This window comes from Macaca mulatta, chromosome 15 (genome assembly GCF_049350105.2).
Source record: "Macaca mulatta isolate MMU2019108-1 chromosome 15, T2T-MMU8v2.0, whole genome shotgun sequence".
Taxonomy (NCBI): Eukaryota; Metazoa; Chordata; class Mammalia; order Primates; family Cercopithecidae; genus Macaca; species Macaca mulatta.
In genome coordinates this window covers 92,151,466-92,167,428 of record NC_133420.1, presented here as the reverse complement: position 1 = coordinate 92,167,428, position 15,963 = coordinate 92,151,466, and the positions used below count along the sequence as shown (strand labels likewise).

Here is a 15,963-nt window from a genome sequence, read left to right as displayed (position 1 = left end):
TATGCAGGAGGCAAAGATTCAATGTGTAATGACCCAGATCGAAACCCTGGAGTTTTATTACCAAGTTGGACACTGGGAAACTCTTAACAACATTTGATGAATGATTTAATTGTAAGGAATATGGTTCTGCCAGAAAGATAAGTGACTAGAAGGCAGGCTGCCTCCCGCTGTTTCTGTTGTATGGGGAGAGACTAGTTGGCTGATTTATCTCACCTTCAGCCATGACAGTCATGGCCACTCTTCAACCAGCAGCCCCTGAATTGGTGGCTTTTGCCGAGAGACATACTCTCCCCACTCCACCCGCTATCTCTGCAAAGCTAGACAACAGTGCATTGACATAGATGTGGCCAGTTAATGTCACAAGGAGCTGATGGTTATCATCCACCCAAGCTTAAAGGAATGCTTTTTTAAATGAAAAGTACGGCTATCAGTTGGACATTCTGTTCACTAGGGAACCCTACATAGTATTAAAGAGTATATATACAATTTAAAAATTAATTACTTTTATTTCACCCAGAAATGAGAATGAGTTAAGCTTTAATAAGGGAAACAACATGGGTAGCACATGTACATTTATATTCCTTCAGAAAGGTTTTAAAAGGGGACATTTAGAGCCAATACATTGTAGACTTTTCAGTAACATGGTGTCAGAAATCAAGATTCTCAGGCTAAACTGTAGAGTGAAAACAGGAGGATTGAAGTAAAAGGAGAAAAAGCAAGAAGGTTCAGGCCTGTTGAAAAACAGCTTGAGAATGATAAGACTATCAGTTTCAACAGAGAAATTGTTCAAAGACTGATAAGGAGCAAGAGCTTAAATGGAAGAGTGCATTATAAGACACTGCGTCAGGAACTGGAGCACAGTGCAATTAAAGGTGTTCAAAGAAGTTTGAAAAACTTAGGAGAGAGTGTTTTTCATGGTCTAGAAAAACCCAAGGGGAATGGATAGGGAAGGATGTATGCACATACATTGTGTGTGTGTGTGTGTCTGTGTGTCTGTGTAAAGGCCATTTCCCCCTTTGCATATGGTATTTGCATATGGTCTCAAGACACAAATTCAAGTTATTTATAATAGTAAAGGTACTGGAGCGTCTTTGCATTAGAATGACCAGAATTAGGCAAAAATCGCAAGACAGGCTAATAATACTGGAGGATCCAGAAAAAGAAGCATTACTACATAATGCACAATAAAATAATTACATTTAATTAAATAATAAGTGCAAAAGTAAAGCTTCTTACATGTAGCAAAGCCATTTGCTACATGAAAAGTATCACATAATGAGAATATGTTGAAATTCAGGCTAATTAGTAATCAGTGTGTTAACTTCAGTTGAATTTATGATGGTCTATCAACATAAAACTATAAGCATATTTATAGACTCAATGAAAAAGTTAAGACTAATATTAAAATTGTCTCTCAAGCACAAGTAGTTTAAAATTCCTCATTAAGCCAAGTGGCCTTTTGAGATCATTTTGTGTTTTGTGTCTAATTATTAAACTTCACCATCAAATAAAGACAGTTTTAAAAATAGATATGACAGATAAATACCTGCTGCACAGTGCTTAATATACTAGGCATATGCATTTTTTGACCCTCAGAGTAGTCCTACAAAATAGATGTTATTGACTCCTGTCTTACAAATGAGGGAAGAAAGGCTGTGAACCAAATTTTAATGATTTAAGAATAATTTTTTAAATAATTTGTCCGAGAGCACACAGCTGGTAAAGAGAGGGCCAGAATTCTCTCTCAGCTCCGCCCTAACTAGGGTGGACAACCATCCCTGCTTGCCTGGAACCATCCCTGATTTTAGTACTGAAAATAACTATATCCCAAGGGACCGCTGAGTCCCAGGTGAACTAGGACAGTTGATTACCCTGGTCCTAGCACAGCATACTCCCTTCTAGGTTTGTAATTGCTTTTTGTCTTTTAGATGTTTTAAGTGGTCTAAAACAAATGAAAGTAGGCACAGGTGGTTCTAGCTGTGCTATCAAATTGTGTAAATCAGATGACACTATGGCCTAGTTAAATGTTAAAGAAATTATTCTGCTCAAACAAGGCCAGGAAGAAAACCCTTCCCATTGTCAGCCCTCCCGGAAGTGGCAGCAAGAGTTCTCATGTGACTGGCACCTAATTCCACTGTATTGTTTAGCTTATTCAAAATGCTAACAGTACGTGGATAATAATACATTCAATTATGTGTTTGATCTTTATTAAGACAGTGATGGATGTTCATCAACCAGAATTGGTAACTTTTGCCTGAGAGACATACCCACCTGGGCATCTCAGCAAACCTAGACCAATGCATTGGCACAGATGTGGCCAGTTAATGATATCATCCACCCAAGCTTAAGAGAGTGTTTAATGCAAAGTACAGCGATATATCAGTTGGACATTCTGTGAATTAAACAATAAGTGTGGCTGGGCACAGTGGCTCACGCCTGTAATACCAGCACTTGGGGAGGCCAAGGCAGGCAGATCACCTGAGGTCAGGAGTTCAAGACCAGCCTCACCAACGTGGTGAAACCCCGTCTCTACTAAAAAAATATATAAAAATTAGCTAGGCGTGGTGGCGGCACACTTATAATCCCAGCTACTTGGGAGGCTGAGGCAGGAGAATCACTTGAACCCAGGAGGCGGAGGTTGCTGTGAGCCGAGATCATGCCATTGCACTCCAACGTAGGCAACAAGAGCAAAACTCCGTCTCAAGAAAAAACCAAAAAACAAAAATAAGTGTAAATTTTTTTTTCAAACTCTAGATTTTTTTTATTAACATGGCACTGCTGTGTGGTTTAACTTACCTCTTGACAAGAAGTACAAGCATATTTTCATTTCTTAAAAGTAAGAAATTCAAACAAAATTTAGGGACTTGAAAAATATGTGGTTCAGAATTAGAACATATTAAGTATTCTACCTGATTACATCCCTTTTGTTTCTGGCTAGATTAGTTCATGTTGGATTAAACCTAAACCAGTCTAAACCTAGGTGCTCTAGGTTTCTGTTAATTACATTTAATTAAATAATAAGTGCAAAAGTAAAGCTTCTTACATGTAGCACTAAGCAAATGTGGTTACTTATCTTTTCTTTGACAAAATCTTTTAAAATGTTAAAAAAAATTGGTTATGAAATTATTTGCTTCCATTTGGTTAGTGTGAAAAAAGTTTTAAACATTTTGTTTTAGATAATGATGTATTTTCACACATTGATGAGGTTTACATGTTAGCAAGTTGAGAAACAGATTTTCCTGGCTCCTTTGATGGCATTTGATTGAATTTGACAAGTGAGTTTTGAAAGTTCAAGCTCTGTAGGAATTGGAGAAATTATTTTATCCGGGAGGATTATTATGTAAGAGTAAACAGGCCAGGCATGGTGGCTGACACCTGTAATCCCTACACTTTGGGAGGCCAACGTGGGAGAACTGCTTGAGTCTAGTGAGACCTTGTCTCTACTAAAAAACAGTAAAATAAAATAGCTGAGCATGGTGGCACATGGCCATGGTTCCAGCTTCTCAGGAGGCTGAGGTGGGAGGATTGCTTGAGCCTGGGAGGTTGAGGTTGCAGTGAGCTGAGATCAGGCCACTGCACTCCAGCCTGATCAACAGGGCAAGGCCCTGTCTTAATTAAAAAGAAAAAAAAGGAAATATGTTATATTTCCTTTCACAGAGAGAAACAGTTCTCCCTGTTACGTTGTCAGAGCCTCCTAAAGAAATGGTGTTAACAGATCCAACCCATTTTAATGCTAAATTTCCCACAATTTCATGTTTTGTGATTTCCATTTGATCAGCAGCTACTTTTCTTTGTTTTTGCTTTGCCAGATAAAGTTTTCATATCCCATATTCCAAGACACTCATTTCCAAGAATTTTGGCCTGTTTTAAAATGTATTTTGTATTTAGTTTATTTATTTATTTTTTTGGTTTTGAGACGGAGTCTTACTCTGTCGCCAGGCTGGAGTGTAGTGGTGCAATCTCAGCTCACTGCAACCTCTGCCTCCCGGGTTCAGGCAAGTCTCCTGCCTCAACCTCCCAAGTAGCTGGGACTACAGGCATGCACCACCATGCCTGGCTAAGTTTTGTATTTTTGGTAGAAACAGGGTTTCACCATGTTGCCCAGGATGGTCTCAATCTCCTGACCTTGGAATCTGCCTCCCTCAGCCTTCCAAAGTGCTAGGATTACAGGCGTGAACCACCATGCCCGGCCTCTACTTAGTTTAATAAGGGAAATAACTCTTCTTACTTCCTTTGGTCTTCAGCTGGTTCCTTGTTTGTTCTGTTTGAGTCCTTTTCATCTTTTTATGTAGTTAATTGGAACCTTTAAAAATGGTCAGTGCTGTTTTTTTAATGTGTATCATATTATCTTATTTCATTAGGTTGAGTTTGAAGATGGATCCCAGATAGCAATGAAGAGAGAGGACATCTACACTTTAGATGAAGAGTTACCCAAGAGAGTGAAAGCTCGATTTGTAAGTGCTGGCAGATGCCACTTGGGGACCTGCCAAGTGAATTCCTTGTCTTTACCTCATGTTTCCCAAGCCTGGCAGGAAACATCCTTGGGTTTTTGGATTAATTCTAAAGAAAGCCAATGCAACTTTTTCCTTAGTGAAACCTATTGAATGCAAACTTCAAATTCAGCCAGAATCAGGGAAACTAATGCATGTGCCTTATTTTTCTAATGAAGTCAAATGATGCTTCTTTGTGTTGACATTTATTGGTGCACAAAAATACTTACTGAATATGTGCTCTGTGCAAAACACCAGGAGCAAACAAAGATACCATCAAGGCATTTGCAATCTTGTTAGTAGAAGCAACATTAAAAGAAAGTATTCAGGAGTAGATCAAAGAGGACTTGGCGTAATTGAATGTCTGTCTGTTCTTCTATAGGTTTATCATGGATTGACTAACTTCTGTCTCAGAAAGTCACTGATTCACTGATGTTTGTGTCAGTTCATAATTAAGCTAAACTCTGACTTTCATAATAAAAGCGATAAACAAAGCCTAAATGCCAATTGTGGGAATACTAAAGCAGTTTTTTTAAAAAGGAAATACTAGTTTCATGCCCTCACATACCATTAAAAGATGAACAAACATGGACAGATAATCAAAACTGAAGTTGAACAACATAATTCACAATAATTTAGGCTTCATATTATTGTATCATAAAATATTTAGTGGACCCTGAAATGAAGTCAGTTTTATTCATTTAGAATTATATCTATTGCATCTGTGAAATGATAAATCCTAAATAGAGAAATTTGAATGGATGAGGTTTTTCTGACTAAAGTGAAATTTTTTTTCGGAATAAATGACAATTTCGGTTTAGTGTGTGCTTATGATATACTTGTCTGCAGTGATAGAGACACTATAGATTACTTGGTTATTTTGGAAAAACCAAGGGTTTTCTTAAATCAGGGATGTCCAATCTTTTTGCATCCCTGGGCCATACTGGAAGAAGAAGAATTGTCTCGGGCCCCACATAAACTACACTAACGATAGCTGATAAGCTATTTAAAAAAAAAAAAAAAAAAAGGCAAAAAAATCTCATAATGTTTTAAGCAAGTTTACAGATTTGTGTTTGGCCGCATTAAAGCCATCCTGGGCAGCATGCAGCCTGCGAGCCATGGGTTGGACAAGCTTGCCTTAAACGTTCAGTTGTATATGCAGCTTTTTTCCCATCAGATGGGATCCTGACAGCAGAGTAACTGACTTTCCTCTCAGCTGCATCCTTCAGACGAAAGTCCTTCAAAGTGAAATTGTCAAGAGGAGTGGTTGTATTGCTACCCATTCAATGAGAAATATGGCTCAGAGGGGACCACACACCTGTAGATAGAGTAACCACTAGATAATAATGGCAAGCAAAGGAAAAATTAAATATTCCTGTTGTGAAAATACCAGCCAAATCTTAGTGAAGACCTAAAAATTTTAGATGACTTGTCACTGTTCTGAGACCTGAAATTTCTTGAGAAAAACTTTCCTTTTCGAGATGTTAGAGATAGCTTCCTCTCGTTCTGTATTCCTATCTTCCTTGGACTCCCCTCTTCCCTTACTTACTCCCTGCTCCTCTCACTCCTTTCTTTTCCTTTTTCAGCACCTAGAGATTTAGAGGATGGGGAGTAGAGTAGGTAGCCTCTTGAAGTCTCCTAGGTCTTTCATTTTCTAACCCATGTATGACTAAGCCTCCTACCAACTGAGTCTTGTAGATTTCAAATACTGTTTCTTAATCACATGAGAAGAAAGCTTGTTGCTTTCATACTGTGATCACAATTTCTTTGTTTCACAGAAGATTTCACAGGATGCCTTCCCCTGTGGCTGTCTCTGAACACAGGTCCTGGGTTTTCTAAGGTCTGTTTCACTGAACAAGCTCACCAACATTCAATTTTTTTTATTCTCAGAGAAAATTTTTAATTAAAAAAAAAAACAGTGAAAATATATAAATCACATCCATACACTCTGAATGCAGCCTGCTATGCTGAGCGGCTGAGCCAAGTAGAAAATATCTTCAGGAACAAAGGCTCACAGTCACTAAGTCCTGTTGGCCACCTTATTGTCTTGCCATAGCCAGCCTGCTTCTCCTTCAGGTTGGTACACAGCCCTCAGACCCTTGGTTAGTCTGTCCATGATTACTATTTTTTTTCCAGTTGGCGAAACAAATCTAATTGGAAAACTCATTAATGGAAGATATTTTATGGTTAGAAAAGTCTTTTTTGTTTTTTAAGGATGGAGGTTAGCAGCCCTTGTCAGGAGGCCTTGTATTTTAATGACTTCAGCTCACCCAGATGCACGCTGACTGGGGGAGAAATTGTTCAAAAGAGCCAGCAGTCCACCTCAGTGATCGTGTGGGGTTCTTCTCCACTCACTTCAGAAACAGCCCCATTACCTTTTATTGTCTCACAGAATAACCATAGCAACGGTGCATAATTAGCTAGAGCTCCTGGTAAATCGCTTTGATTATTGTATTTGAGAGGCTGACTTTTGCTGCTTCTGCACAGTGGCAACACTTTCATAGATGTTTTATTTTCTTCTTTGATAACTTTAGCACTTACAAAAGTGAAAGATTACTCATAGGAAGTATCTTGCCAAGAATGAATGAAACAAAAGTGTTTTCTCCTAGTGGCAGAGGGAACCCAACCAGCCCATAATGATTTAGTTTTCTTCCCTAGTGAAGCTAGATGCTATCTGGGGGAAGCCGTGGAGGTGGCCTCTTACCCCGAGTAACTGTCCCATGAACTGGCTGGAAACATGAACAGCTTTACACTTCGGTACATTTTTTGTTTTCAGGCTTCCTTGTAGCTGTTTTCTTGTTTTTCTCTTCTTTATCATGGACTGTGTGTTTTCGAGTCCTAAAGCGTCTTTCGCCTCTGCCAGCAGCCAGGGGAAGCAGTCTCAGCACAGTGAAATGTGCTGTGTGTTGATGTCATCAGAAGTCATCCACCTCAGTGAAAACAGCTGCCAGTGCATTTTAGGAAGCAAGATAGTAGGGAATTGGGAAGCAAAAATAGTGCCTACCATAGACTTTAGGCTTTATCTCATTATCACAGAAAAAGCCACATGCCCTCACTCAGCAAACACTTACTGAACAGCAGTCGAGTACTAGGCACGTTGTTTGCAGTGGGGAACACATGTAAAATTGGGTGCACAGTCCCTAATATCCTCATCTTTATGGGGTTCCCCTGATGGGGAGAAACTTATTTGCCCCTTACCTCGACCACTGCCCTCATCCTACTGAGTGGATGTGTCAGGGCCATAGGAGACCCACAGAAGGACCCTTAAGCTTGCCGAGGGCAGAGACAGTAGAATAGAATAACTTTCACAAAAATGAAACAGTGTGTCCGAAGACAGAGAAGCATGGGACCCTGAGCCAGGCAAGTATGGCCAGGACCTGCAACTGATGTCATCTGAGGAGAGCACGGGTCAGGCTTCTGGCCAGGTTATGTAGGTCTAGCCCAGGGAGTGAGGATGTCATCTTGAAGGCAGTTGGCTGTTGGGAAATTATAAGCAAGGGCATATGACCATGTAGAGTCTTATAATAAGAGGGTTTTTAGAGAGCTTTCTTCCAGTGGTACTGTGGGAAACAGGTTGGAGGTAAAGCATTTATTGCAGTGGTTTGGAGAGGTGAGGGCCTACCCCATAGGGTCAGTAAGGATTAACAAGAAAGGCTGAAGGGCTTCAAGGTACATGCAGGAGGAATCCTGGACACGGTGGGGAAATGTCTACAGTGTCTTTGAGTTTCTGGCCAGTGTAACTGGGTGCATGGGGATGGTGGTGCCTCTCATGGAATGTAGGAAGGACAGCAATGGAGAAGGAAGGTTTCCAGTTCAATTTAGGACAGGTTGATTTGAAGGGCCTCTGAGACAAGGACTTTGTGATGCCTGCTGGGGAAATGCACTTATACAGGCCTGAGCTGGAGCAGGAGATGGGAGCATCTCCTGCAGACACTGAAGCCAGGGGTGTGGGCATCAAGGCCCGGGGAACAGGAGTGGAGAGGAGAAGGCCCAGTGCCAAACATTAGGGCATTGTAGTTGAGCAGACAGTTAAGAAAGGGAACCCTTGAGACATCAAAATGAGCAGCCAGAGAAGGAGAAGCAGGAGAATGGGTTTACAAAATGACAGAGAAGAGAGAGAGCTTTAAGCAGTAATTAGTTGGCGGACTAGTCAAGTCAGTTTAGGGGTAGGAAGGTGTCACAGGAATTAGCAACTAGGACTTCATTCAGTAAGAACAGTTTCAGGGAAGGGATGGGGCAGAGGCCCAAAGCTAAGTAGGAGTAAAGGTAACTTAGAGATGACTGTTGACATTTGTCGAAAACCTCATTAGGCAAGAGCCAGAGGGGAGATGAAAAATGAGGGAAGTTTAAAATGAGACGTTAATCTTGCTTTTGTTTGGGGAAGGTCCCTGAGGGTGGAGGGTGGGGAGATCCTGGATAAAGTGGGGCTAAATGGAGCCCCCCACTTTGGGTGGGAGAGGTGAGGGAAAGCCCAAAGTCATGCCTGGGGCCCTTCTAGCGTGAGCTGGTGCCCGGGGCATCTACACCCTAACCCCAGCTGACCGAGTCAGATCTTTGTCCAGTCTTCTGAAGATAAAATGCCGTTCCCTTTTGCACTATAACACCAGCTGCTTTTAGTCCACAGCCTCTGACATGCGATTTGAAGACACATTTTATGGAGCAGACATTATCCAAGGGGAGAGAAAAAGACAAAGAGTGCTGAGCTCCAGGTTTAAGAACGAATATGTGGCCGACCCTGTGTACCGCACGTTTTTGAAGAGCTCTTTCCAGAAGAAGTGCCAGAAGAGACAGTAGTCTGCATACATCGCTGCAGGCCACAGAGCAGCTTGGGTAGGAAGAGAGAAGATGAAGGGACGACCTTGGGGCTGTGCCATGAGTTTTGCTGGCATAGGTGACGGGGTGTGTCTCTGACAGTGGTAAATCGGGTTCCAGAGTTTGGTCACCAAAAATACAAAATACACATTATTAATTGGATGCAGCAATCTGAAATCATCTCTAGTCTTGCTTTCACTTGTGAGCAATTGTCTTCTATGATCCCAAAGAATTTTTCTAAGTGAAAGGAAATACTAGTGAATCACCCACTAGGAAAAGCCACTGCCACAGAGGAGGCGGGTCCCCTTGTGTGGCTTAGGCCCCTGTCAGGAAACACATGGGGACCTCTCTCTCCAGCTCCAGCAGGTGGCACCTCGGTACCCAGCGGGGAGGGCAATAATTTATATATTTTCCACAGTCAGGGAAGGACTCTCACTTATTTGTTTCAAATTGCAGTTTTTATAAAACATTTTTAAAACACAAATGGCATGTATGCTAATGAGATTTACCCGTGTGCTATCTGTATTTCCCTTGTACAGAACTTTTACATTTTTGAATATTCCTATTACTTTTGATTGTGTCTGATGGGAACTGAGTTGTTGGCCTTTGTGAAATGAAACTTTGGCTCTTGAGAAAGAATTCTTATGAATTGTATGCGAATTTTATATATTTAAAGAGGGAGATCTGGGGCTGTTATTTTTAAACACTTTTTTTCATAATACATATTCTGAGTAGATATTTATAAAATATATGTTTCTTTCATTATGTGTTTGTAAAATTAGAGTTTAAATAAATATGCTTTGATGCATAGTTTTGAACTAATGTAACATGATTTTTCTTTTTTAAAACAGCCTGAAAATGTACTAGTGTTTAAAAATAAAGATTTCCATTTTCTCCAGTCCTGTCTCTGACTTGCTTATTTGTCTGGGTTTAAACCAATAGAAAAACAAGTTTGTTGGAGAGCTGGCTATCAGGACATACTGCGGCCCAGGTTTTTCAGACCCTCCTTCTGTCGCTGACTTTTTCCATGGTTGTGGCACATGCACGGTGATATTTTTGGAGACAAAGTCCCCTGCCTGCCCACTTCAGTACCAATGGAAGTGTTTTCTTCAGCTCCTTCTAGGCCCTGAATACATCTCAGACCCTTGAGTCTGGATCAGTTTTCGTCTCAGGATTCCTGGTCTGCAGCTGTCATTAGTAGGAATAGAGGTTCTCCAGTCCCTCCTTCATTGTATAAATGAGACCTGTGGGACAGACAGGAAAAGGGATGCAGGCAGTGGCAGGCAGTTTTGGTGACTGCTTCAGTTAACTGAGGCCACCATTTTGCTACATTACAAACAATTGCAAAATTGCAAAATCTTAATGGCCTGCAGCAGAAAGCATTTATTTCTCTCATCTAGGCAGGGCTTGGCTGGACAGCTGTGCTGATCTTGGCTTGGACTAGCTCACACACCTGCTCCGTGGGTCTCCCATTATTCTAGTGGGCCCAGTGGGCAACCCGGGTATGTTCTTCTCATGTCAATTGCAAAGGCAGGAGAGCAAGCCAGCCCAGCCAAGTAAGCACATTTCAGTCCTCTTTGGGGCTCTGGTTAACATCCTATGGGCAAAAGCCCAGAACCAGGGACTGGAACGGCATTTCAGAGTTTCATGGCTAAGGGTATGGGTTATCCTGGTTCTGGGTGGAGAGTGAAGACCAAAACAGTAAGGAAAGAGCCACAGCTAAAACCAATTCCCTAGACTGCTTCCTGGCTGGGCGCTCATATTCCAGAGTGCCTTGTGGCTCAACTCTGAGCTGGGGTAGAGCCCACCAGCCTTACTTTTACAGAGTGAGCACTCCACGTTCTCGTTTGTTTTTTTGTTTGTTTGTTTGTTTGTTTGTTTTGAGACGGAGTCTCGCTCTGTCGCCCAGGCTGGAGTGCAGTGGCGCGATCTCGGCTCACTGCAAGCTCCGCCTCCCAGGTTCCCGCCATTCTCCTGGCTCAGCCTCCTGAGTAGCTGGGACTACAGGCGCCCACAACCGCGCCCGGCTAATTTTTTGTATTTTTAGTAGAGACGGGGTTTCACCGTGGTCTCGATTTCCTGACCTTGTGATCCGCCCGCCTCGGCCTCCCAAAGTGCTGGGATTACAGGCGTGAGCCACCGCGCCCGGCTCACTCCACGTTCTCTACCAGTGTAGTCATATATTTTATCAACTAATCAAGCTTGAATTTTCTATCTCTAGGTTTTGAATGGAACTGACCTGCTCTCTACATGATATACCAGGAAAGTAGGCTTGGGTAAGGCATTAAAAGGAATTAATCTAAATAGGATCATTTGTTCTGTACAAGTTTGCCTGTCAGCAAGATTTCTGATTGGCTGCCACAGGGAGAAAATGTGCAGAGGTCTATGCGATCTCAAATACAGCTGTTTTTTATAGTCTCACTTAACGAATGTGCCTATAACCAAGTACAGCTGTATATGGCCTTAGTAAAATAGTGCTGGCCACAAATGCACTCTGGCTATTGAGAAAGGCACCTTTGTTTCACTGCATTCTGCATAAAGTGGTTATTAGCTCTATGACCAGACAGACCGTTAAACCTTTTTCACTTACTGTGTGGCACCTCAATTGTAATTTTAATTTTTTTGGTTACACTAACTGCATGTTTAGTGTATATGTGTAGCATAAAATCAGCTGAAGTCCTTCTAGTATTAAAAAAAAATTGCTAAACTGTGACAATTCTAATGTAACACTAATTGCAAGCCCTTTCTCTGGAGGTTAAGGGATTAGTAAAAACGGCCTGGCATATTTCATAACATTTTAATTCCTTTTTGTGTGTTTGAAATGAGAACAATGTGATCCTTGTCAGTTTACTTTTATTAAAGGATTTTTTTTTTTTTTTTTTTTTTAGTTCAACTAGAGAGAAATTGAGAAGCAGCATCCACTGAAGTATCACATGGCTTCCCAGAATGTATTACACATTGCTACTGGGTCACAGTACGTGGAAACGTGGAGACCGAGAATACAGAACCGTGTAGGAATGAGTGGGTCTGCCACCTCTCCCTGTACCCATCCAGTGTGAAACAAGGCGGTTCATGCACACGTTACTAGAAATGCCCTGGAGGCCTTATGAATAATCATTGGAGCAGTATCTGCTGCAAGATAACATTGTGCTTTATTTTTGCCTTTAAGTAAAAGAAATCTGAAATGAAACAATCTTCATTTCAGATATAAATCAGCCCCATAAACTTGAAGCTAACCAGAGATCCTGAGGCATTCTCATTACATGAAGTAATTGGTTGGTTGCAAGACTCAATTGTCCTGCAAAGTCTCTGAGAATTCAGATGAGCAGTTATCTGAAGAGTTACACATCCTCTCACCTGACATGTTGTAGCAACACATAGCACTGGCCAGTGGGGAGAGTGATTTCTAGTCTCTGATGAGGCCTGAACTCTCCAGCAAGTGGGTCTATGACTCAGAAACCCCGTGCTTCATTATCTGAAGGTGGCCGGGGAACTTTGAGGTCCCTTTGAGGAAATGAAACTTCATCAAAAGCAGCTGATATTAATGATGTATTGAGCATCTATTGTGTACATCCAGTCTTGTAGTCTCCTTGGTGACGTTTATCTTATTTAACCTCCCCAATAAATAGCAAAATAAGTACCATTACCCTCTTTTATGGAATAAAACTAAAACTCACAGAGGTTGGGTAACTTTCGAATCACTCAACCTTCTCAACGCATGAAGAAAAACTCCTAAATCTGACCCAAACAGGAGATATCGGAGAGGTGAGTCTGAAGCTCAAAAGAAAGGTTAACATTAGAGAGAGAGATAAATGTGAAGGCATTGTCTTTATTGTTAGATGTAAAAGTGTACAGGAAAATTATCTCCTGGCAAAGGCAAAACTATAGGGACAGAAAACAGATCCAGTGGTTGGCCAAGGACTGGAGGTGGGGGAAAGGATGACAACAAAGAATATAAGGGAACATTTTGGGGGTGATGGAGATATTCTTTATCTTCATTATGATGGTGGTAATAAGAGTGTATATATTTGTCAAAATTCATAGAACTTAACACTAAAATGGGTGAACTATGTGTAAATTACACTTCAATGAATGTGACTTTTTTTTTTTTCATTTTCCAGGATTATTACTTTTTTTGACTTTTTTTCTTAAAGTAAGTAAAAATCTAGGAGAATGGAAGGCAGGCTACTTAGAAAACATGCCACATGAATAAAGAAATGAGCAAAGAACAGAACCCTAGAGAATGGCTAAACATAATTGGGTAGGAAAAGACGATCCCAGGCGTGGGGGGTGAAAAGCTCAGTGAGAGGGAAACCCAGGATACTGTGGTTTCCTGGACACAGCAAGGGAAGAGCATGTTTCAAGAAGAAGCAGTGGTCAAAGCAAAAAGAAAATGTTACAAAATCCAAGTAAGATTGTGTAATTCGGAGAAAGGAGTGCAGAACCCCACGCTCAGTCCAGCAACACAGTGCTGGGAGGTGGGGAGGGAAGCCTCGTCCTGGGTCACTTGCTGCCACCAAGTGTGGAGGGCAATCCCAGACTTCTGTTTGGTCTTCACTGACACTGTGGAAGCAGGGGGCCGTGCCTTGCGTTTGATAGGGGTAGGAGGAGTATTATCAACATTTTTGTTTTCAGGGATTGCTCCTTATCCTGTTCTTTGACTAGACAGAACAGACTTTTCCTGGGGCTTTTTTTCTTTTTACATTGTGTTTGCTTGTTGGTTGTTGCCATTTATAGGATTTTCCAGTTCTAAGTCCAGGATATATGGGAGATAAAAAGAAAACCCAGAGAACTGAACCCTGTTCACACAGATTCCTTAAACCCTAAAGTCCTTGTTAGTCTGCTTTCCTCCTTCAACACTTTGTAGTTCTCTTAGGTTTATTTGTTGTACTGTGTCTAGGATTTTAAATTATACTTAGCCAGGGAGAAACAAGCCCAGAACAAGAAGTCTTCATTTTTTCTTTTTTTGTTTCTCTTTGTTGTTGTTCTGAGATGGAGTCTCAGTCTATTGCCCAGGCTGGAGTGCAGTGGCATGATCTCAGCTCACTGCAACCTCTGCCTCCTGGGTTCAAGCGATTATCCTGTCTCAGCCTTCCAAGTAGCTGGGACTACAAGCATGCACCACCATGCTTGACTAATTTTTGTGTTTTAGTAGAGACAGGGTTTCACCATGTTGGCCAGGCTGGTCTCGAACCCCTGACCTCAACTGATCCGCCTGCCTCAGCCTCCCAAAGTGCTGGGATTACAGAATTGAGCCACTGCGCCTGGCCACTTTTTCTTTTTGATAGGAGAAAATATTTATTTCTGAGGGAAAGGATCTAGATGAAGGGCAGAGATGGAGAATCTAAACAATAATTTCTGGAGAAATCCCAAAGGGAGGGAAAACGATTAGGAGCAGAGATGGAGTTGCAGGTTTTACACAGGAAAGGGGAGATTTTATCCGGTAAGACCGATTTCTTGATTATAAGAACAGAGAAGGCAGATTATAGAATTGTTCCAGGAGAGGGTATCCAGGTGGGTGTGACGTAAGGAAAAGAGTGTGAGAGAATTGAAGATGCCAGAAAGAACAGTTTCTTTCAACTCATTTTTTGGGGTGGATAAGAAAGGTAGTTGATGTCAAGAGGGGACTGACTGGGAGGAAAGAGAATTTCTAGGGAGTGGAAGGCCGTGGGAGACTGGATCATGGCTCCTAAAGATGTCCATAGCGTCATCCCAGAGCCTGCGAATGTCACCTTACATGGCAAAAACAGACTTTGTAGGTGTTACTAAGTTAAAAGCTTGAGACAAGGAGGTTATCCTGGATTATCTGGGTGGGCTCAGTGCGAATCACATTCTTCCTAAGAGGGAAGCAGGAGGGTCAGTGACAAACAAGGCCTTGGGATGGAGGGGATCTGCTTTGAAGATAGAGGAAAGGGCCAGAACCAAGGAATGTGGGTGGCTTCTAGAAACTGGAAAGGCAAGGGGACAGTTTGTCCCCAGAAGCCTCTGCACGGAACCAGCTGCTGACATGTTGACCGGAGCTCAGTGAAACTGATTTCAGACGTCGGCCTCCGGAACTGTAAGAATATACATGCGTGTTGTTTTAAGCCACTAGATTTATTCATTATAGCACCAATAGAAAATGAAGACAACTGTGCAGCAGATATAGCAGGAGGGAGACTGAGAGGTCTTTCATCAGGAGGCGTGGTCTGAGGGAGGGGCATTGGTTTCAGATTTCTACATTTGAGATTCCAGTGGGGATAGGTCTCAGGCTGTGGCCATAGGACTGCAGTGGAGCTGAAAGTCATTTCACAGTTAACTTTCAACTGTTTAGGTTTTTTTTTTAAATTGATAATCCATATACCATAAAATTCACCCTTTTAAAATGTAAAATCGAGTGGTTTTTAGTATGTTCACAAGGTTGTACAGCCACCATTGTTAATTCCACAATTAGCTGCTTAGTTTTCATTGAATAGTATTCATTCTGTCTCCATATATTACAGTATTTTATTTTTTTGTATTTCAGGCAAGGTCTTGCTGTGTTGCCCAGGCTGGAGTATAGTGGGGTGATCTTGGCTAACTGCAACCTCTGCCTCCCAGGCTCAAGTGATCCTCCCACCTCAGTCTCCTAAGTAGGCACATGCCACCACACTCAGCTAATTTTTGTATTTTTTGTAGAGAC

General features: G+C 41.6%; 1 protein-coding gene and 1 long non-coding RNA gene across 10 annotated transcripts in view; both read left to right on the top strand.

Moving 5' to 3' along the window:
- The window catches only part of KDM4C (lysine demethylase 4C), a 415,179-nt gene extending 404,979 nt beyond the window's left edge, over positions 1-10,200 (top strand). For all 9 annotated transcript variants that reach the window (XR_013404839.1, XR_013404840.1, XM_015117703.3 and 6 more), the window contains 2 exons: positions 4,362-4,454; positions 9,108-10,200. Coding sequence is in view for 7 of the 9 variants with exons in the window: in XM_015117703.3 (XP_014973189.3) it covers positions 4,362-4,454; positions 9,108-9,284 (270 nt within the window). In the remaining 2 variants the exon portion in view is untranslated. The remainder of the gene's footprint in view (positions 1-4,361; positions 4,455-9,107) is intronic.
- Positions 10,201-11,522: 1,322 nt separating this feature from the next.
- LOC144334700 (uncharacterized) lies at positions 11,523-13,252 on the top strand. The gene is made up of 2 exons (XR_013404842.1): positions 11,523-11,578; positions 12,191-13,252. It is a non-coding gene; the product is annotated as an uncharacterized LOC144334700 (long non-coding RNA).
- The last annotated feature ends 2,711 nt before the right edge of the window (positions 13,253-15,963 follow it).